Source organism: Coregonus clupeaformis, chromosome 8, assembly GCF_020615455.1.
Source record: "Coregonus clupeaformis isolate EN_2021a chromosome 8, ASM2061545v1, whole genome shotgun sequence".
NCBI classification, from domain to species: domain Eukaryota; kingdom Metazoa; phylum Chordata; class Actinopteri; order Salmoniformes; family Salmonidae; genus Coregonus; species Coregonus clupeaformis.
This window is the reverse complement of record NC_059199.1, coordinates 7,805,264-7,828,492: the sequence shown is the minus strand read 5'-3', so window position 1 is coordinate 7,828,492 and position 23,229 is coordinate 7,805,264. Positions and strand designations below refer to the sequence as shown.

General features: G+C 39.4%; 3 protein-coding genes across 5 annotated transcripts; all 3 read right to left on the bottom strand.

Annotated features, from left to right (window-relative positions):
- Positions 1 to 1,387: 1,387 nt before the first annotated feature.
- Positions 1,388 to 13,125, bottom strand: LOC121571513 (centromere-associated protein E-like). 3 transcript variants are annotated; one of them, XM_045221769.1, is made up of 2 exons: positions 7,955 to 13,125; positions 1,388 to 7,006 (listed from the first exon to the last, which is right to left on the bottom strand). In XM_045221769.1, the coding sequence occupies exons 1-2, from the start codon at positions 11,543 to 11,545 to the stop codon at positions 2,054 to 2,056; spliced, it is 8,544 nt and encodes a 2,847-aa protein (XP_045077704.1). In that variant the 5' UTR covers positions 11,546 to 13,125; the 3' UTR covers positions 1,388 to 2,053. The 3 variants fall into 3 exon arrangements, with proteins under 3 accessions (XP_045077704.1, XP_045077705.1, XP_041738945.2); XM_045221770.1 differs by having other exon boundaries at positions 1,388 to 9,820; positions 10,769 to 13,125; XM_041883011.2 differs by having other exon boundaries at positions 1,388 to 13,125.
- LOC123491431 (centromere-associated protein E-like) lies at positions 13,091 to 14,543 on the bottom strand. Its single transcript, XM_045222206.1, has one exon. It carries the CDS (start codon positions 14,498 to 14,500, stop codon positions 13,091 to 13,093), a length of 1,410 nt encoding a protein of 469 aa, XP_045078141.1. The 5' UTR covers positions 14,501 to 14,543.
- Positions 14,544 to 17,227: 2,684 nt separating this feature from the next.
- Positions 17,228 to 20,194, bottom strand: LOC123491430 (myosin-9-like). The gene has a single exon (XM_045222205.1). The coding sequence runs from the start codon at positions 20,186 to 20,188 to the stop codon at positions 17,228 to 17,230; it is 2,961 nt and encodes a 986-aa protein (XP_045078140.1). The 5' UTR covers positions 20,189 to 20,194.
- Between the last annotated feature and the right edge of the window lie 3,035 nt (positions 20,195 to 23,229).

Sequence of the window (23,229 nt, the reverse complement as noted above, 5' to 3'; positions counted from 1 at the left end):
AAGTCTACCTGTTCTCAAGACGAGTAAGGTGAGTTCAGAAACTCAGGTAATGGCAACTGTTTGCAGCACTGCATTGTCGACCATTGTCTTATAATTCAACACATTTCACAAGCCTATTTTCGGAAGAAATGCACTTATAGTTAACCACTGCCTGCAAATCTCTCAAAATATAATATGTAGGCTAGGAGATAGCCTACCACAGATGCATTCTTGCCCACTGATGCAAATTGTAGGCCTTTTCCCAGACATGGGGGTGCTTATTATATTCGATAATGCTAAGCATAAATTCACAGATAAGCTATAAATGATGTGAGGGACCAGTTTGAGGGAATGAAAAAAGAAACAGAACACATGTATTAATGGTGTCTTTATTAGGTTATAGGCAAACAGTGATTTGACAAAAATTCTAAATAGTATCCAGGCACATGAGTGATTGGTGGATTTCCCAGGCATTGCAGCTGTGCTTTTCCATCGGAATATGAATGTTCCCTCTAATGTCAGAAACCTACATTTTTTATTTGCATATTCTTGCACTTTTGGTAGTGTCTGTCAAATTGTGAGTGAGAATTGCTTATTATTCCTGCATCTCCACCATCGGTCTTTGGGTCAAAATGATACTTGAGACAATAATCTAGTTAAACCTATTCCTGAACTAAAAAGCAAAAGTATGGATAGTCTCCATAGAGTATCCTTTTTAGTCCAGGAAACCAGCCCATAGTGCATTGATTCTTTTGACATGACATGAACCTTTCGCAAAACTTCAAACTCAGCTCTCACAGACCACTATTGTGGGGCAAGTGTGTATGCCCCACTGCCAAGTTCCTGTGCCAACTTTGAGTAACTTTCATTGCCATTCAGGACAAGGAACAGGTCATAAGCAATTTCCTGGGTAATGGCTACTTTACTAGTGTCCCCTTTCAGCTGCCTCTGACAACAACAGGTTAGGTCTGCTAAGGCTAACCTAACCCTCTGTGTCTGGGTTACTGTCATTGCTGATTATTGACACAACCGTGCAATGGAAATGCTTTTAAATTAGGACTGACTGAGTGAATCACAGAGCCCACTGAAGTTCACAAAGGGACCCATTGCTCATATCAAAATAATCAAGTGTATTTAGGGCTTATTCAGTCACTACTAGCATCCATTACTGCACTGTAAAAGTCATCCCATATGAGAATATAATAACAAATGTTTGTTGTAATTTTGGATGTATAGAGGAAGAGATGCAGAAATAACCAAATTCAATACATTTGAATCACACTCTTATAAATGAATTACAAGGCTTTTACACTTACAAAATACTGGCTTAAAGAACAACAATTGTCCCTGAGACTAATATAGAATAGCACTTTGTTTATAGCAAATTCAGTATGTATAAAAATAAGAAAACAAAAAATAATAGAAATAACTTTTTTTGACATATTATTATGACAAATCTTGATAAGAGTCCATTCAGGAACCAGTGCATCTTTAACAAAAGCTGTAAAAAGAGATAATAAATAAATATTTAATTATAAATATAATGAATAAATAAATAAAGGTACATTTTGCTCTCTCTAGATTTAATATTCAGTGCAAACTTAGTTCATCATAATAGTAAATACATAGCGCTGCAATCCTGCACAACACTTACAACACTCCAATTTAGCCATATAAATCAGGTTGTTCCATATCATCATCTAAACATGATGTCTTATCATGGCGTAATAGAATACATATCATACATGATGTAACTGAATGATTAATAACGATGGTGTTTTTTCACAATTCATATTACTGAAACAGATTGTTTCACACAGTCTTTACATAGCAATTTATTTATTTTGAGCCCCACTGATATTGTTGTGAAGGCTGGTGATACTATTGCACACTAAATACAATTATTTGGAAAAGTTATGAAAAAAGAAATACGCATTAAATTAAAGTTAAACTACTCCACTATCATTGATGATGAATCAGAATCTGATTCATCATCAATGATAGTGGGGTTGTTTAACTTTATGTACTCTCTAAGCTTCTATGAAGCACAATTTTGCTGACTTAAGAGTTGGGACTATACTATGTCCTCCTCCTCTTCTTCACACTCCCTTCCGCACCAGTCACAACAGCGGCAGCAGCAACAGCAGTAGCGCCAAAACCACCGTAGCAACCGGCTGAATCCAGGTGGAGAAGTTTCTGCTTCTACTACGCTCATCTGAGCATCCTCTATCACTGTGTGCTCCTCTGATTGAGCCTGGAGCTCCAGTGATGATCTGGCAAATGTCATATCCACTGTAGTTTGCTCTGTTTCTTGACTTATTTCTGCCAGCATACTGTACTCCTCCATTGTTGATTCCTCCATCAACCACAGTCTCTCTTCGTCTACGGTTAATACCACGTCTGAGGTTTGGATACCTTTGTCACTTGTCTTGAGTGTTTCTGTCTCTTTGTCCATATTAACCTGCAGTCTCTCGATCTCTCTGAACATCTCCACTTTTAGCATCTCAAGCTCCTGGTCCTTCTCCTGAAGTTTCCTCCTACCTCTGTCCCACTCTCTTTGCAGAGCTTGGCTGCCTCTCTCCAACTCTGCCTTCATCTTCTTTAACTCTTCTTTCTCTCTTTGTATTCTTGTTCTCTGTACCAACTCATGTCTCTGAATCACCACTAGTCTTTCCTCTAGATGTTCTTTCATTTCATGAACCCTGTGCTTAATCTTCTCGATCTCCTCCCTTTCTGTCTGAGCTTCTTGACGGATTTTCTCCAAATGATCTTTCTTTGGAAGCCTTTCATCTGTTGTCAGATCCAACTCAACTTGCGTTGTAGTTGTCTTCTGTCTGAGGCTGTTCTCAGTTTCTTCTCTAAGTTGAGTGGAATCTTTGATCTGTCTCTGGATCTCAGTGGAATCTTTGATCTGTCCGTGCATCTCAGTCTCCACCAGTTCTTTTTTGGCTGTCTGTATCTCAGCTCTGATCTGTTGCAGCTCCTTCTTCTCTCTCTCTATTTCCACCATGTTGTTTTCAATCTCTTTTCTCTGTTTGTCTATTTCAACCATCAGTAGTGCAAGCTCACCCTCCTCATCCTCCTTCTTCAACTGTCCTACTTCCTCAATTTCTTCCATCTTCTCTGGTGAGGTTTGTGTTGCAGAATTCACCTGCTCCAGAACTTTGTGTGCTTTTTGCATCTCTTCTGAATGCGTTTGTGTCACAACATTCATATAGCTCCTTTTGTCCTTATGCTCAGTTTTGCTTACATCTTTTTCAGTTTCTTGCTTTACCAATTTGACTTTTTGTTTTGTCTCTGCCGTCTCTCTACTGCCTACTGCCATTATATTGTCTGCTCCTGAGCTAAGAGTGTCTGTCTCTGCTGAAGACCACTCCAGGTATTCCATTTCCCTCCCCTCCTCTTCTTTATGTTGAGTAATCCAGTAACCTTCTGTACCCTTTTCTCTCTGGATCTCAACCCTTATCTTTTCCAATTGATCCCTCTCACTCTTTAATATGTCTTGCTTGATTTGTATGTCATTCATAATCTCATCCAGCTCTTCTCTCTCCTTCTGTAACTGTTGCCTCAAGCTTTCCATTTCCTCCTCATGCTGGTTTAGTAGTAACTGTCTTTGCTCCAACTCATACTTCCCCCTATCTGTCACGTTCTTGTTTTTATTGATGTCTTCCATGTGTTTTTGTATGTCAGCTCTCATTTGTTCTAGATCTTCTCTCTCCTTCTTGATTGAGTCCATCATTTCTTCCTTTGTGTGAAGTGTCTCAACCTTGCTTTGTTCGGGTTCATCCTTTATTTGTTCTGTCTGTGTTGTATCTGAGACGAAGACAACTTCATCTCTCTGTTTCTGAATGCATTCCAACTGAGGCACCTCCATCATTGCTGCACCCTTTCTTTTGTCAATTTCATCCTTCAGTCTTTCTATTTCAGCTTTCATGTGTTCCAACTCCTCCATCTCAGACCTTGTCTTTTCCAGTTCATCTCTCTCTCTTTCCATCAAGTCCATATTGTTCATCATCTCTTGTCTCTGTCTTTCCATCTCAATCTTAAATTGCTCAAGAGTGTCCTTCTCATCCTTTAAGACAGCTGTAATTTGTTCAATTTCGCCTCTTTGCTGCGTAATCTCAGACTTCATTTGTTGCAGGCCATCCTTCTCCCTTTCAATCATGGCCTTGTTAGAGTCTATTTCTTCTCTCTCACTTTGCATCTCAACATTCATCAGCTCTAAAGCAGCCTTCTTTTGCTCCATCTCCTCAATGATTCTCACATTGTCCTCCTTTTGCTTTTGTATTTGGAAAGCCATGTCCTCTGTACCCTCTTTCTCCATGGTTTCCTCCACAATGTTCTCCAGATCTCCCAACAGTCTCTGGGACTCTATGGTAACCCGTTCCAGCCCATCCTTCTCCCTCTCTGTCTTCTCTTTTATGCCCTTAGTTTCCTCCTTTCTTTCTGTTTCTTCCTGCTCTTTTTGCAGGTCATTGATCACCTGATCTTGCTCTTCTTTCTCCTCCATTGTTGATTCTCTTATGTCTGTCATCGTTGTCTCAGGCTTACCTTGCTCTGGCTCATCCTTTTCCCTCTGGGCCAAACTCCTCAAATCTACAGTTTGTAACCTCTCTTCTGTCAACGGTTTAATCTTTTCTAGAGTAGCCATGTCCGCCTTTGTTACCAACGTTATTTGTTTGTGTGTGTATGGTTGTTCTTGTAGATTAACAGTAGAACTCTGACTTTCTGTTATTTCTGTTTTCTGCTTTTGCATTTCAGATTGCATGTACTGTAGTTCTTCCCATCTGTCATTTAGTTCTTTCATTTGACTTTCAATTTCTTCCCTCTGTCTCAGTAGGTCTGCGCTGACCTGCTCCATGCTCTGTCTCCTCGTCTCTATCTCTGCCATCATGATCTTCTCGTCCTCTTTCTGTTGAATAATTTGGTTTTCCAGTTCCTTCTTTTCTCTCTGTATTTCAGTCTTTATCTTTTCCAACTCATTCTCGTGTTGTATTAACTCTGCCATTCTACTTTCAGTTTTGTCTTCTTGTGTCTGTGGCCAAGCCTTCAAAAGGGATTGTTCCTCCCTTTCCACCATTGTGATTTCTTTTTGGAGTCCTTGTCCTTCTTCCATTTCTTGTGATATTTCCATCTCCACAAGAGATGTCTGTGTTGAAGCATTAGTCAGGAGTTTTATTTTGGTTTCAGCTTCTTTCCTCTCACTCTTGTCAGCAGAGTTGGCTACCTCATCATCTTCTCTCGGTGTATCTATGTCTGCCACACTTATCACTTCTTCCTTTTGCTGGCTGGCAGCCATTTCTTCTACATCAACATTATCCCCTTTTGTCTTCTCCATCATTCTCTCTACATTTTCTGACCTCCTCTGTAAATCAGTCTTGATCTGGCCCATTTCTTCCTTCTCTCTTTCCATCTCAATCTTCATGTGTTCCAGATCATCTTTCTCCTTTGATATCAAGTCCTTCAAATTTCCAATTACGTTTTTCTCTGTCTCGATATCGGCTTTTATCAATTCTAATTCCTCTTTCTTTGTCTTGATATCATCAATAACATGTTCAATTTCCTCCTTGTCCTTCTGGATTTGAACAGCCCTGTCCTTAACATTCTCCTTTTCCCTCTTTGTCTCTTCCATGAGGTTGTCTAGATTCTCTGACCGTGTCTGTAAATCATTCTTGATCTTTTCAATCTCATCCTTCTCATCCTGTATCTTTTGTTTGTTCTCCTCTATTTCCTGTCTTTGTTTTCCTATTTCAGACTTCATGGATTCCAACTCATCCCTCTCTATCATTGCCAGCCTGTTGGTTTGTTCCAGGTCCTCTTTCTCTTTATGTATGTCATGACCTGCAACTTCTTCCATGCCCCTTTTGAGCTGTTCCTCCAAGCTGTCTTCCATGGGCTCTGTCTGTGTGTTTACTTCAGCCTTCATCACATCCTTCTTCACCATAGATGTTGGTTCGATGACTTTACCCACCTCCTCCCTTTGTTTTTGCAAGGCAGCATTCCTCTCATCTAGTTGATTCTTTTCCACAAATATATATTTTCTCATCTCATCATGTTCTACTTTCTGTCTGTCTAGATCAGCTTGGATGTTTTCCAACTCTGCTTTTTTGACATTTAGCTCCTCCATTTGGGTTGCAATGTCCTCTCGCTGTAATTGTATTTCAGCATTGATCTGCTCTAGGTTGTCTTTCGTCTTCTTAATATCCTCCTTCATACTTTGCTCTTCCTCTTTCAATTCAACCATCCTCTTGTCTGCTTCATCTCTTTCTCTCTCAATCTCAGCCCTTTTCTGTTCCAAATCACCAACATCAATTGCTATCTTGTCCTTGGTTTTTTCCATCTCAATCTTCATTTCCTCCAAATAACGTTTCTCGCTTGATATCACATCCTTCATGTTTTCTGTCTCTTGTTTCTCTGTCTCAATCTCAGCTTTCATCAATTCCATATCAGTCTTCTTTGTCTTGATATCCTCAACAACACTTTCAATTACCTCTTTCTCCTTCTGGATTTGGACAGCCATGTTGTCAAGATTCTCCTTTTCTGTCTGGGTCTCCTCCATTATTTTGTCTAGATTCTCTGACCTTCTCCGTAACTCCATCTTGATCTGTTCCACCTCATCCTTCTCATCTTGTATCTTTTGATTGTCTTTTTCTATTCCCTCTCTTTGGGTTTGCATTTCAGACACTTGTAATTCCAACTCATCCCGACCTTTCATTGCCAATTGTGTAATTTTTTCGAGGTCCGCCTTTTCAATTTGTATGTTATGTTTTAGACATTCAAGTTCTTCTCTGTCATGTTTCAGAGTTTCCATCAGATTGTCTTCCATTTGATCTTTCTGTTCCTCTATTTCAGCCTTTATCCTCATCACATCCTCCTTCTCCCGCTTTGTCATTTCAATGATGGCTTCCACCTCCTCCGTTTGTTTTTGCATGCCAGCAAGCTTCTCTTCCAGTTCATTCTTTTCCATGATTATAGCATTTTGCTTTTCGTCCATCTGTTCTTTTTGTCTGTCGATGTCCATTTGAATGTTTTCCAACTCTTCTTTTTTGACATTTAACTCTTCCATTTGGGTTGCAATATCATCTCTTTGTAGTTGTATTTCGCCATTAATCTGCTCTAAATTTTCTTTCATCTTCCCAATAGTCTCTTTCATATTCTGCTCTTCCTCTTTCAGTGCAGCCATCTCATTTTTGACTCCATCTTCTTCTCCTTCTAACTCAACCTTTCTTTGTTCCAGCTTACCAACATCAATTTCTATCATGTCCTTGGTGTTATGCAGTTCTAGTATTTCTTTTTCCATCTGCATCTTAATTTGTTCCAAGTCATGTTTCTCCTTTGATATCATGTCCTTCAGGTTTTCTGTTTCTTGTTTCTCTGTCTTTATCTCAGCTTTCATCATTTCCAGTTCAGCTTTCTTTGTCTTGGTATCCTCAATAACATGTTCAATTTCCTCCTTGTCCTTCTGGATTTGAACAGCCCTGTCCTTAACATTCTCCTTTTCCCTCTTTGTCTCTTCAATGAGGTTGTCTAGATTCTCTGACCGTGTCTGTAAATCATTCTTGATCTTTTCAATCTCATCCTTCTCATCCTGTATCTTTTGTTTGTTCTCCTCTATTTCCTGTCTTTGTTTTCCTATTTCAGACTTCATGGATTCCAACTCATCCCTCTCTATCATTGCCAGCCTGTTGGTTTGTTCCAGGTCCTCTTTCTCTTTATGAATGTCATGACCTACAACTTCTTCCGTGGCCCTTTTGAGCTGTTCCTCCAAGCTGTCTTCCATGGGCTCTGTCTGTGTGTTTACTTCAGCCTTCATCACATCCTTCTTCACCATAGCTGTTGGTTCCATGACTTTACCCACCTCCTCCCTTTGTTTTTGCAAGGCAGCATTCCTCTCATCTAGTTGATTCTTTTCCACAAATATATATTTTCTCATCTCATCATGTTCTACTTTCTGTCTGTCTAGATCAGCTTGTATGTTTTCCAACTCTGCTTTTTTGACATTTAGCTCCTCCATTTGGGTTGCAATGTCCTCTCGCTGTAATTGTATTTCAGCATTGATCTGCTCTAGGTTGTCTTTAGTCTTCTTAATATCCTCCTTCATACTTTGCTCTTCCTCTTTCAATTCAACCATCCTCTTGTCTGCTTCATCTCTTTGTCTCTCAATCTCAGCCCTTTTCTGTTCCAAATCACCAACATCGATTGCTATCTTGTCCTTGGTTTTTTCCATCTCAATCTTCATTTGCTCCAAATAACGTTTCTCGCTTGATATCACATCCTTCATGTTTTCTGTCTCTTGTTTCTCTGTCTCAATCTCAGCTTTCATCAATTCCATATCAGTCTTCTTTGTCTTGATATCCTCAACAACACTTTCAATTACCTCTTTCTCCTTCTGGATTTGGACAGCCATGTTGTCAACATTCTCCTTTTCTGTCTGGGTCTCCTCCATTATTTTGTCTAGATTCTCTGATCTTCTCCGTAACTCCATCTTGATCTTTTCAATCTCATCCTTCTCATCCTTTATCTTTTGTTTGTTCTCCTCTATTTCCTGTCTTTGTTTTCCTATTTCAGACTTCATGGATTCCAACTCATCCCTCTCTATCATTGCCAGCCTGTTGGTTTGTTCCAGGTCCTCTTTCTCTTTATGTATGTCTTGACCTGCAACTTCTTCCATGCCCCTTTTGAGCTGTTCCTCCAAGCTGTCTTCCATGGGCTCTGTCTGTGTGTTTACTTCAGCCTTAATCACATCTTTCTTCACCATAGCTGTTGGTTCCATGAATTTACCCACCTCCTCCCTTTGTTTTTGCAAGGCAGAATTCCTCTCATCTAGTTGATTATTTTCCACAAATATATATTTTCTCATCTCATCATGTTCTACTTTCTGTCTGTCTAGATCAGCTTGGATGTTTTCCAACTCTGCTTTTTTGACATTTAGCTCCTCCATTTGGGTTGCAATGTCCTCTCGCTGTAATTGTATTTCAGCATTGATCTGCTCTAGGTTGTCTTTAGTCTTCTTAATATCCTCCTTCATACTTTGCTCTTCCTCTTTCAATTCAACCATCCTCTTGTCTGCTTCATCTCTTTCTCTCTCAATCTCAGCCCTTTTCTGTTCCAAATCACCAACATCGATTGCTATCTTGTCCTTGGTTTTTTCCATCTCAATCTTCATTTGCTCCAAATAACGTTTCTCGCTTGATATCACATCCTTCATGTTTTCTGTCTCTTGTTTCTCTGTCTCAATCTCAGCTTTCATCAATTCCATATCAGTCTTCTTTGCCTTGATATCCTCAACAACACTTTCAATTACCTCTTTCTCCTTCTGGATTTGGACAGCCATGTTGTCAAGATTCTCCTTTTCTGTCTTGGTCTCCTCCATAATTTTGTCTAGATTCTCTGACCTTCTCCGTAACTCCATCTTGATCTGTTCCACCTCATCCTTCTCATCTTGTATCTTTTTTTTGTCTTTTTCTATTCCCTCTCTTTGGGTTTGCATTTCAGACACTTGTAATTCCAACTCATCCCGACCTTTCATTGCCAATTGTGTAATTTTTTCGAGGTCCGCCTTTTCAATTTGTATGTTATGTTTTAGACGTTCAAGTTCTTCTCTGTCATGTTTCAGAGTTTCCATCAGATTGTCTTCCATTTGATCTTTCTGTTCCTCTATTTCAGCCTTTATCCTCATCACATCCTCCTTCTCCCGCTTTGTCATTTCAATGATGGCTTCCACCTCCTCCGTTTGTTTTTGCATGCCAGCAAGCTTCTCTTCCAGTTCATTCTTTTCCATGATTATAGTATTTTGCTTTTCGTCCATCTGTTCTTTTTGTCTGTCGATGTCCATTTGAATGTTTTCCAACTCTTCTTTTTTGACATTTAACTCTTCCATTTGGGTTGCAATATCATCTCTTTGTAGTTGTATTTCGGCATTAATCTGCTCAAAATTTTCTTTCATCTTCCCAATAGTCTCTTTCATATTCTGCTCTTCCTCTTTCAGTGCAGCCATCTGATTTTTCACTCCATCTTCTTCTCCTTCTAACTCAACCTTTCTTTGTTCCAGCTTACCAACATCAATTTCTATCATGTCCTTGGTGTTATGCAGTTCTAGTATTTCTTTTTCCATCTGCATCTTAATTTGTTCCAAGTCATGTTTCTCCTTTGATATCATGTCCTTCAGGTTTTCTGTTTCGTGTTTCTCTGTCTTTATCGCAGCTTTCATCATTTCCAGTTCTGCTTTCTTTGTCTTGGTATCCTCAATAACATGTTCAATTTCCTCCTTGTCCTTCTGGATTTGAACAGCCCTGTCCTTAACATTCTCCTTTTCCCTCTTTGTCTCTTCCATGAGGTTGTCTAGATTCTCTGACCGTGTCTGTAAATCATTCTTGATCTTTTCAATCTCATCCTTCTCATCCTGTATCTTTTGTTTGTTCTCCTCTATTTCTTGTCTTTGTTTTCCTATTTCAGACTTCATGGATTCCAACTCATCCCTCTCTATCATTGCCAGCCTGTTGGTTTGTTCCAGGTCCTCTTTCTCTTTATGTATGTCTTGACCTGCAACTTCTTCCATGCCCCTTTTGAGCTGTTCCTCCAAGCTGTCTTCCATGGGCTCTGTCTGTGTGTTTACTTCAGCCTTAATCACATCTTTCTTCACCATAGCTGTTGGTTCCATGAATTTACCCACCTCCTCCCTTTGTTTTTGCAAGGCAGAATTCCTCTCATCTAGTTGATTATTTTCCACAAATATATATTTTCTCATCTCATCATGTTCTACTTTCTGTCTGTCTAGATCAGCTTGGATGTTTTCCAACTCTGCTTTTTTGACATTTAGCTCCTCCATTTGGGTTGCAATGTCCTCTCGCTGTAATTGTATTTCAGCATTGATCTGCTCTAGGTTGTCTTTCGTCTTCTTAATATCCTCCTTCATACTTTGCTCTTCCTCTTTCAATTCAACCATCCTCTTGTCTGCTTCATCTCTTTCTCTCTCAATCTCAGCCTTTTTCTGTTCCAAATCACCAACATCGATTGCTATCTTGTCCATGGTTTTTTCCATCTCTATCTTCATTTGCTCCAAATAACGTTTCTCGCTTGATATCACATCCTTCATGTTTTCTGTCTCTTGTTTCTCTGTCTCAATCTCAGCTTTCATCAATTCCATATCAGTCTTCTTTGTCTTGATATCCTCAACAACACTTTCAATTACCTCTTTCTCCTTCTGGATTTGGACAGCCATGTTGTCAAGATTCTCCTTTTCTGTCTTGGTCTCCTCCATAATTTTGTCTAGATTCTCTGACCTTCTCCGTAACTCCATCTTGATCTGTTCCACCTCATCCTTCTCATCTTGTATCTTTTGTTTGTCTTTTTCTATTCCCTCTCTTTGGGTTTGCATTTCAGACACTTGTAATTCCAACTCATCCCGACCTTTCATTGCCAATTGTGTAATTTTTTCGAGGTCCGCCTTTTCAATTTGTATGTTATGTTTTAGACGTTCAAGTTCTTCTCTGTCATGTTTCAGAGTTTCCATCAGATTGTCTTCCATTTGATCTTTCTGTTCCTCTATTTCAGCCTTTATCCTCATCACATCCTCCTTCTCCGCTTTGTCATTTCAATGATGGCTTCCACCTCCTCCGTTTGTTTTTGCATGCCAGCAAGCTTCTCTTCCAGTTCATTCTTTTCCATGATTATAGTATTTTGCTTTTCGTCCATCTGTTCTTTTTGTCTGTCGATGTCCATTTGAATGTTTTCCAACTCTTCTTTTTTGACATTTAACTCTTCCATTTGGGTTGCAATATCATCTCTTTGTAGTTGTATTTCGGCATTAATCTGCTCAAAATTTTCTTTCATCTTCCCAATAGTCTCTTTCATATTCTGCTCTTCCTCTTTCAGTGCAGCCATCTGATTTTTCACTCCATCTTCTTCTCCTTCTAACTCAACCTTTCTTTGTTCCAGCTTACCAACATCAATTTCTATCATGTCCTTGGTGTTATGCAATTCTTGTATTTCTTTTTCCATCTGCATCTTAATTTGTTCCAAGTCATGTTTCTCCTTTGATATCATGTCCTTCAGGTTTTCTGTTTCTTGTTTCTCTGTCTTTATCGCAGCTTTCATCATTTCCAGTTCTGCTTTCTTTGTCTTGGTATCCTCAATAACATGTTCAATTTCCTCCTTGTCCTTCTGGATTTGAACAGCCCTGTCCTTAACATTCTCCTTTTCCCTCTTTGTCTCTTCCATGAGGTTGTCTAGATTCTCTGACCGTGTCTGTAAATCATTCTTGATCTTTTCAATCTCATCCTTCTCATCCTGTATCTTTTGTTTGTTCTCCTCTATTTCTTGTCTTTGTTTTCCTATTTCAGACTTCATGGATTCCAACTCATCCCTCTCTATCATTGCCAGCCTGTTGGTTTGTTCCAGGTCCTCTTTCTCTTTATGTATGTCATGACCTGCAACTTCTTCCATGCCCCTTTTGAGCTGTTCCTCCAAGCTGTCTTCCATGGGCTCTGTCTGTGTGTTTACTTCAGCCTTCATCACATCTTTCTTCACCATAGCTGTTGGTTCCATGACTTTACCCACCTCCTCCCTTTGTTTTTGCAAGGCAGCATTCCTCTCATCTAGTTGATTCTTTTCCACAAATATATATTTTCTCATCTCATCATGTTCTACTTTCTGTCTGTCTAGATCAGCTTGGATGTTTTCCAACTCTACTTTTTTGACATTTAGCTCCTCCATTTGGGTTGCAATGTCCTCTCGCTGTAATTGTATTTCAGCATTGATCTGCTCTAGGTTGTCTTTCGTCTTCTTAATATCCTCCTTCATACTTTGCTCTTCCTCTTTCAATTCAACCATCCTCTTGTCTGCTTCATCTCTTTCTCTCTCAATCTCAGCCTTTTTCTGTTCCAAATCACCAACATCAATTGCTATCTTGTCCATGGTTTTTTCCATCTCTATCTTCATTTGCTCCAAATAACGTTTCTCGCTTGATATCACATCCTTCATGTTTTCTGTCTCTTGTTTCTCTGTCTCAATCTCAGCTTTCATCAATTCCATATCAGTCTTCTTTGCCTTGATATCCTCAACAACACTTTCAATTACCTCTTTCTCCTTCTGGATTTGGACAGCCATGTTGTCAAGATTCTCCTTTTCTGTCTTGGTCTCCTCCATAATTTTTGTCTAGATTCTCTGACCTTCTCCGTAACTCCATCTTGATCTGTTCCACCTCATCCTTCTCATCTTGTATCTTTTGTTTGTCTTTTTCTATTCCCTCTCTTTGGGTTTGCATTTCAGACACTTGTAATTCCAACTCATCCCGACCTTTCATTGCCAATTGTGTAATTTTTTCGAGGTCCGCCTTTTCAATTTGTATGTTATGTTTTAGACGTTCAAGTTCTTCTCTGTCATGTTTCAGAGTTTCCATCAGATTGTCTTCCATTTGATCTTTCTGTTCCTCTATTTCAGCCTTTATCCTCATCACATCCTCCTTCTCCCGCTTTGTCATTTCAATGATGGCTTCCACCTCCTCCGTTTGTTTTTGCATGCCAGCAAGCTTCTCTTCCAGTTCATTCTTTTCCATGATTATAGTATTTTGCTTTTCGTCCATCTGTTCTTTTTGTCTGTCGATGTCCATTTGAATGTTTTCCAACTCTTCTTTTTTGACATTTAACTCTTCCATTTGGGTTGCAATATCATCTCTTTGTAGTTGTATTTCGCCATTAATCTGCTCAAAATTTTCTTTCATCTTCCCAATAGTCTCTTTCATATTCTGCTCTTCCTCTTTCAGTGCAGCCATCTGATTTTTCACTCCATCTTCTTCTCCTTCTAACTCAACCTTTCTTTGTTCCAGCTTACCAACATCAATTTCTATCATGTCCTTGGTGTTATGCAGTTCTAGTATTTCTTTTTCCATCTGCATCTTAATTTGTTCCAAGTCATGTTTCTCCTTTGATATCATGTCCTTCAGGTTTTCTGTTTCTTGTTTCTCTGTCTTTATTGCAGCTTTCATCATTTCCAGTTCTGATTTCTTTGTCTTGGTATCCTCAATAACATGTTCAATTTCCTCCTTGTCCTTCTGGATTTGAACAGCCCTGTCCTTAACATTCTCCTTTTCCCTCTTTGTCTCTTCCATGAGGTTGTCTAGATTCTCTGACCGTGTCTGTAAATCATTCTTGATCTTTTCAATCTCATCCTTCTCATCCTGTATCTTTTGTTTGTTCTCCTCTATTTCCTGTCTTTGTTTTCCTATTTCAGACTTCATGGATTCCAACGCATCCCTCTCTATCATTGCCAGCCTGTTGGTTTGTTCCAGGTCCTCTTTCTCTTTATGTATGTCATGACCTGCAACTTCTTCCATGCCCCTTTTGAGCTGTTCCTCCAAGCTGTCTTCCATGGGCTCTGTCTGTGTGTTTACCTCAGCCTTCATCACATCTTTCTTCACCATAGCTGTTGGTTCCATGACTTTACCCACCTCCTCCCTTTGTTTTTGCAAGGCAGCATTCCTCTCATCTAGTTGATTCTTTTCCACAAATATATATTTTCTCATCTCATCATGTTCTACTTTCTGTCTGTCTAGATCAGCTTGTATGTTTTTCCAACTCTACTTTTTTGACATTTAGCTCCTCCATTTGGGTTGCAATGTCCTCTCGCTGTAATTGTATTTCAGCATTGATCTGCTCTAGGTTGTCTTTCGTCTTCTTAATATCCTCCTTCATACTTTGCTCTTCCTCTTTCAATTCAACCATCCTCTTGTCTGCTTCATCTCTTTCTCTCTCAATCTCAGCCTTTTTCTGTTCCAAATCACCAACATCGATTGCTATCTTGTCCATGGTTTTTTCCATCTCTATCTTCATTTGCTCCAAATAACGTTTCTCGCTTGATATCACATCCTTCATGTTTTCTGTCTCTTGTTTCTCTGTCTCAATCTCAGCTTTCATCAATTCCATATCAGTCTTCTTTGTCTTGATATCCTCAACAACACTTTCAATTACCTCTTTCTGCTTCTGGATTTGGACAGCCATGTTGTCAACATTCTCCTTTTCTGTCTGGGTCTCCTCCATTATTTTGTTTAGATTCTCTGACCTTCTCCGTAACTCCATCTTGATCTTTTCAATCTCATCCTTCTCATCCTGTATCTTTTGTTTTTTCTCCTCTATTTCCTGTCTTTGTTTTCCTATTTCAGACTTCATGGATTCCAACTCATCCCTCTCTATCATTGCCAGCCTGTTGGTTTGTTCCAGGTCCTCTTTCTCTTTATGTATGTCATGACCTGCAACTTCTTCCATGCCCCTTTTGAGCTGTTCCTCCAAGCTGTCTTCCATGGGCTCTGTCTGTGTGTTTACCTCAGCCTTCATCACATCTTTCTTCACCATAGCTGTTGGTTCCATGACTTTACCCACCTCCTCCCTTTGTTTTTGCAAGGCAGCATTCCTCTCATCTAGTTGATTCTTTTCCACAAATATATATTTTCTCATCTCATCATGTTCTACTTTCTGTCTGTCTAGATCAGCTTGTATGTTTTCCAACTCTACTTTTTTGACATTTAGCTCCTCCATTTGGGTTGCAATGTCCTCTCGCTGTAATTGTATTTCAGCATTGATCTGCTCTAGGTTGTCTTTCGTCTTCTTAATATCCTCCTTCATACTTTGCTCTTCCTCTTTCAATTCAACCATCCTCTTGTCTGCTTCATCTCTTTCTCTCTCAATCTCAGCCTTTTTTCTGTTTCCAAATCACCAACATCGATTGCTATCTTGTCCATGGTTTTTTCCATCTCTATCTTCATTTGCTCCAAATAACGTTTCTCGCTTGATATCACATCCTTCATGTTTTCTGTCTCTTGTTTCTCTGTCTCAATCTCAGCTTTCATCAATTCCATATCAGTCTTCTTTGTCTTGATATCCTCAACAACACTTTCAATTACCTCTTTCTCCTTCTGGATTTGGACAGCCATGTTGTCAATATTCTCCTTTTCTGTCTTGGTCTCCTCCATTATTTTGTCTAGATTCTCTGACCTTCTCCGTAACTCCATCTTGATCTGTTCCACCTCATCCTTCTCATCTTGTATCTTTTGTTTGTCTTTTTCTATTCCCTCTCTTTGGGTTTGCATTTCAGACACTTGTAATTCCAACTCATCCCGACCTTTCATTGCCAATTGTGTAATTTCTTCGAGGTCCGCCTTTTCAATTTGTATGTTATGTTTTAGACGTTCAAGTTCTTCTCTGTCATGTTTCAGAGTTTTCATCAGATTGTCTTCCATTTGATCTTTCTGTTCCTCTATTTCAGCCTTTATCCTCATCACATCCTCCTTCTCCCGCTTTGTCATTTCAATGATGGCTTCCAACTCCTCCCTTTGTTTTTGCATGCCAGCAAGCTTCTCTTCCAGTTCATTCTTTTCCATGATTATAGCATTTTGCGTTTCGTCCATCTGTTCTTTTTGTCTGTCGATGTCCATTTGAATGTTTTCCAACTCTGCTTTTTTGACATTTAGCTCCTCCATTTGGGTTGCAATGTCCTCTCGCTGTAATTGTATCTCAGCATTGATCTGCTCTAGGTTGTCTTTAGTCTTCTTAATATCCTCCTTCATACTTTGCTCTTCCTCTTTCAATTCAACCATCCTCTTGTCTGCTTCATCTCTTTCTCTCTCAATCTCAGCCCTTTTCTGTTCCAAATCACCAACATCGATTGCTATCTTGTCCTTGGTTTTCCATCTCAATCTTCATTTGCTCCAAATAACGTTTCTCGCTTGATATCACATCCTTCATGTTTTCTGTCTCTTGTTTCTCTGTCTCAATCTCAGCTTTCATCAATTCCATATCAGTCTTCTTTGTCTTGATATCCTCAACAACGCTTTCAATTACCTCTTTCTCCTTCTGGATTTGGACAGCCATGTTGTCAAGATTCTCCTTTTCTGTCTTGGTCTCCTCCATTATTTTGTCTAGATTCTCTGACCTTCTCCGTAACTCCATCTTGATCTGTTCCACCTCATCCTTCTCATCTTGTATCTTTTGTTTGTCTTTTTCTATTCCCTCTCTTTGGGTTTGCATTTCAGACACTTGAAATTCCAACTCAACCCGACCTTTCATTGCCAATTGTGTAATTTTTTCGAGGTCCGCCTTTTTCAATTTGTATGTTATGTTTTAGACGTTCAAGTTCTTCTCTGTCATGTTTCAGAGTTTCCATCAGATTGTCTTCCATTTGATCTTTCTGTTCCTCTATTTCAGCCTTTATCCTCATCACATCCTCCTTCTCCCGCTTTGTCATTTCAATGATGGCTTCAACTCCTCCTTTGTTTTTGCATGCCAGCAAGCTTCTCTTCCAGTTCATTCTTTTCCATGATTATAGCATTTTGCGTTTCGTCCATCTGTTCTTTTTGTCTGTCGATGTCCATTTGAATGTTTTCCAACTCTGCTTTTTTGACATTTAGCTCCTCCATTTGGGTTGCAATGTCCTCTCGCTGTAATTGTATCTCAGCATTGATCTGCTCTAGGTTGTCTTTAGTCTTCTTAATATCCTCCTTCATACTTTGCTCTTCCTCTTTCAATTCAACCATCCTCTTGTCTGCTTCATCTCTTTCTCTCTCAATCTCAGCCCTTTTCTGTTCCAAATCACCAACATCGATTGCTATCTTGTCCTTGGCTTTTTCCATCTCAATCTTCATTTGCTCCAAATAACGTTTCTCGCTTGATATCACATCCTTCATGTTTTCTGTCTCTTGTTTCTCTGTCTCAATCTCAGCTTTCATCAATTCCATATCAGTCTTCTTTGTCTTGATATCCTCAACAACGCTTTCAATTACCTCTTTCTCCTTCTGGATTTGGACAGCCATGTTGTCAAGATTCTCCTTTTCTGTCTTGGTCTCCTCCATTATTTTGTCTAGATTCTCTGACCTTCTCCGTAACTCCATCTTGATCTGTTCCACCTCATCCTTCTCATCTTGTATCTTTTGTTTGTCTTTTTCTATTCCCTCTCTTTGGGTTTGCATTTCAGACACTTGAAATTCCAACTCAACCCGACCTTTCATTGCCAATTGTGTAATTTTTTCGAGGTCCGCCTTTTCAATTTGTATGTTATGTTTTAGACGTTCAAGTTCTTCTCTGTCATGTTTCAGAGTTTCCATCAGATTGTCTTCCATTTGATCTTTCTGTTCCTCTATTTCAGCCTTAATCCTCATCACATCCTCCTTCTCCCGCTTTGTCATTTCAATGATTGCTTCCACCTCCTCCGTTTGTTTTTGCATGCCAGCAAGCTTCTCTTCCAGTTCATTCTTTTCCATGATTATAGCATTTTGCGTTTCGTCCATCTGTTCTTTTTGTCTGTCGATGTCCATTTGAATGTTTTCCAACTCTGCTTTTTTGACATTTAGCTCCTCCATTTGGGTTGCAATGTCCTCTCGCTGTAATTGTATTTCAGCATTGATCTGCTCTAGGTTGTCTTTCGTCTTCTTAATATCCTCCTTCATACTTTGCTCTTCCTCTTTCAATTCAACCATCCTCTTGTCTGCTTCATCTCTTTCTCTCTCAATCTCAGCCCTTTTCTGTTCCAAATCACCAACATCGATTGCTATCTTGTCCTTGGTTTTTTCCATCTCAATCTTCATTTGCTCCAAATAACGTTTCTCGCTTGATATCACATCCTTCATGTTTTCTGTCTCTTGTTTCTCTGTCTCAATCTCAGCTTTCATCAATTCCATATCAGTCTTCTTTGTCTTGATATCCTCAACAACACTTTCAATTACCTCTTTCTCCTTCTGGATTTGGACAGCCATGTTGTCAACATTCTCCTTTTCTGTCTGGGTCTCCTCCATTATTTTGTCTAGATTCTCTGACCTTCTCCGTAACTCCATCTTAATCTGTTCCACCTCATCCTTCTCATCTTGTATCTTTTGTTTGTCTTTTTCTATTCCCTCTCTTTGGGTTTGCATTTCAGACACTTGTAATTCCAACTCATCCCGACCTTTCATTGCCAATTGTGTAATTTTTTCGAGGTCCGCATTTTCAATTTGTATGTTATGTTTTAGACGTTCAAGTTCTTCTCTGTCATGTTTCAGAGTTTCCATCAGATTGTCTTCCATTTGATCTTTCTGTTCCTCTATTTCAGCCTTAATCCTCATCACATCCTCCTTCTCCCGCTTTGTCATTTCAATGATTGCTTCCACCTCCTCCGTTTGTTTTTGCATGCCAGCAAGCTTCTCTTCCAGTTCATTCTTTCCCATGATTATAGCATTTTGCGTTTCGTCCATCTGTTCTTTTTGTCTGTCGATGTCCATTTGAATGTTTTCCAACTCTGCTTTTTTGACATTTAGCTCCTCCATTTGGGTTGCAATGTCCTCTCGCTGTAATTGTATTTCAGCATTGATCTGCTCTAGGTTGTCTTTCGTCTTCTTAATATCCTCCTTCATACTTTGCTCTTCCTCTTTCAATTCAACCATCCTCTTGTCTGCTTCATCTCTTTCTCTCTCAATCTCAGCCCTTTTCTGTTCCAAATCACCAACATCGATTGCTATCTTGTCCTTGGCTTTTTCCATCTCAATCTTCATTTGCTCCAAATAACGTTTCTCGCTTGATATCACATCCTTCATGTTTTCTGTCTCTTGTTTCTCTGTCTCAATCTCAGCTTTCATCAATTCCATATCAGTCTTCTTTGTCTTGATATCCTCAACAACGCTTTCAATTACCTCTTTCTCCTTCTGGATTTGGACAGCCATGTTGTCAACATTCTCCTTTTCTGTCTGGGTCTCCTCCATTATTTTGTCTAGATTCTCTGACCTTCTCCGTAACTCCATCTTGATCTGTTCCACCTCATCCACCTCATCTTGTATCTTTTGTTTGTCTTTTTCTATTCCCTCTCTTTGGGTTTGCATTTCAGACACTTGTAATTCCAACTCATCCCGACCTTTCATTGCCAATTGTGTAATTTTTTCGAGGTCCGCATTTTCAATTTGTATGTTATGTTTTAGACGTTCAAGTTCTTCTCTGTCATGTTTCAGAGTTTCCATCAGATTGTCTTCCATTTGATCTTTCTGTTCCTCTATTTCAGCCTTAATCCTCATCACATCCTCCTTCTCCCGCTTTGTCATTTCAATGATTGCTTCCACCTCCTCCGTTTGTTTTTGCATGCCAGCAAGCTTCTCTTCCAGTTCATTCTTTCCCATGATTATAGCATTTTGCGTTTCGTCCATCTGTTCTTTTTGTCTGTCGATGTCCATTTGAATGTTTTCCAACTCTGCTTTTGACATTTAGCTCCTCCATTTGGGTTTGCAATGTCCTCTCGCTGTAATTGTATTTCAGCATTGATCTGCTCTAGGTTGTCTTTCGTCTTCTTAATATCCTCCTTCATACTTTGCTCTTCCTCTTTCAATTCAACCATCCTCTTGTCTGCTTCATCTCTTTCTCTCTCAATCTCAGCCTTTTTCTGTTCCAAATCACCAACATCGATTGCTATCTTGTCCTTGGTTTTTTCCATCTCAATCTTCATTTGCTCCAAATAACGTTTCTCGCTTGATATCACATCCTTCATGTTTTCTGTCTCTTGTTTCTCTGTCTCAATCTCAGCTTTCATCAATTCCATATCAGTCTTCTTTGTCTTGATATCCTCAACAACACTTTCAATTACCTCTTTCTCCTTCTGGATTTGGACAGCCATGTTGTCAAGATTCTCCTTTTCTGTCTTGGTCTCCTCCATTATTTTGTCTAGATTCTCTGACCTTCTCCGTAACTCCATCTTGATCTGTTCCACCTCATCCTTCTCATCTTGTATCTTTTGTTTGTCTTTTTCTATTCCCTCTCTTTGGGTTTGCATTTCAGACACTTGTAATTCCAACTCATCCCGACCTTTCATTGCCAATTGTGTAATTTTTTCGAGTCCGCCTTTTTCAATTTGTATGTTATGTTTTAGACGTTCAAGTTCTTCTCTGTCATGTTTCAGAGTTTCCATCAGATTGTCTTCCATTTGATCTTTCTGTTCCTCTATTTCAGCCTTTATCCTCATCACATCCTCCTTCTCCCGCTTTGTCATTTCAATGATGGCTTCCACCTCCTCCGTTTGTTTTTGCATGCCAGCAAGCTTCTCTTCCAGTTCATTCTTTTCCATGATTATAGCATTTTGCGTTTCGTCCATCTGTTCTTTTTGTCTGTCGATGTCCATTTGAATGTTTTCCAACTCTGCTTTTTTTGACATTTAGCTCCTCCATTTGGGTTGCAATGTCCTCTACGCTGTAATTGTATTTCAGCATTGATCTGCTCTAGGTTGTCTTTCGTCTTCTTAATATCCTCCTTCATACTTTGCTCTTCCTCTTTCAATTCAACCATCCTCTTGTCTGCTTCATCTCTTTCTCTCTCAATCTCAGCCCTTTTCTGTTCCAAATCACCAACATCGATTGCTATCTTGTCCTTGTTATTTTCCATCTCAATCTTCATTTGCTCCAAATAACGTTTCTCGCTTGATATCACATCCTTCATGTTTTCTGTCTCTTGTTTCTCTGTCTCAATCTCAGCTTTCATCAATTCCATATCAGTCTTCTTTGTCTTGATATCCTCAACAACACTTTCAATGACCTCTTTCTCCTTCTGGATTTGGACAGCCATGTTGTCAAGATTCTCCTTTTCTGTCTTGGTCTCCTCCATTATTTTGTCTAGATTCTCTGACCTTCTCCGTAACTCCATCTTAATCTGTTCCACCTCATCCTTCTCATCTTGTATCTTTTGTTTGTCTTTTTCTATTCCCTCTCTTTGGGTTTGCATTTCAGACACTTGTAATTCCAACTCATCCCGACCTTTCATTGCCAATTGTGTATTTTTTTGAGGTCCGCCTTTTTCAATTTGTATGTTATGTTTTAGACGTTCAAGTTCTTCTCTGTCATGTTTCAGAGTTTCCATCAGATTGTCTTCCATTTGATCTTTCTGTTCCTCTATTTCCCTTTATCCTCATCAATCCTCCTTCTCCCCTTTGTCATTTCAATGATGGCTTCCAACTCCTCCGTTTGTTTTTGCATGCCAGCAAGCTTCTCTTCCAGTTCATTCTTTCCCATGATTATAGCATTTTGCGTTTCGTCCATCTGTTCTTTTTGTCTGTCGATGTCCATTTGAATGTTTTCCAACTCTGCTTTTTTGACATTTAGCTCCTCCATTTGGGTTGCAATGTCCTCTCGCTGTAATGCTATTTCAGCATTGATCTGCTCTAGGTTGTCTTTCGTCTTCTTAATATCCTCCTTCATACTTTGCTCTTCCTCTTTCAATTCAACCATCCTCTTGTCTGCTTCATCTCTTTCTCTCTCAATCTCAGCCCTTTTCTGTTCCAAATCACCAACATCGATTGCTATCTTGTCCTTGTTATTTTCCATCTCAATCTTCATTTGCTCCAAATAACGTTTCTCGCTTGATATCACATCCTTCATGTTTTCTGTCTCTTGTTTCTCTGTCTCAATCTCAGCTTTCATCAATTCCATATCAGTCTTCTTTGTCTTGATATCCTCAACAACACTTTCAATTACCTCTTTCTCCTTCTGGATTTGGACAGCCATGTTGTCAAGATTCTCCTTTTCTGTCTTGGTCTCCTCCATTATTTTGTCTAGATTCTCTGACCTTCTCCAGTAACTCCATCTTGATCTGTTCCACCTCATCCATCTCATCTTGTATCTTTTGTTTGTCTTTTTCTCTTCCCTCTCTTTGGGTTTGCATTTCAGACACATGTAATTCCAACTCATCCCGACCTTTCATTGCCAATTGTGTAATTTTTGAGTCCGCCTTTTTCAATTTGTATGTTATGTTTTAGACGTTCAAGTTCTTCTCTGTCATGTTTCAGAGTTTCCATCAGATTGTCTTCCATTTGATCTTTCTGTTCCTCTATTTCAGCCTTTATCCTCATCACATCCTCCTTCTCCTGCTTTGTCATTTCAATGATGGCTTCCAACTCCTCCGTTTGTTTTTGCATGCCAGCAAGCTTCTCTTCCAGTTCATTCTTTCCCCATGATTATAGCATTTTGCGTTTTCGTCCATCTGTTCTTTTTGTCTGTCGATGTCCATTTGAATGTTTTCCAACTCTGCTTTTTTTGACATTTAGCTCCTCCATTTGGGTTGCAATGTCCTCTCGCTGTAATTGTATTTCAGCATTGATCTGCTCTAGGTTGTCTTTCGTCTTCTTAATATCCTCCTTCATACTTTGCTCTTCCTCTTTCAATTCAACCATCTTCTTGTCTGCTTCATCTCTTTCTCTCTCAATCTCAGCCTTTTTCTGTTCCAAATCACCAACATCGATTGCTATCTTGTCCTTGGTTTTTTC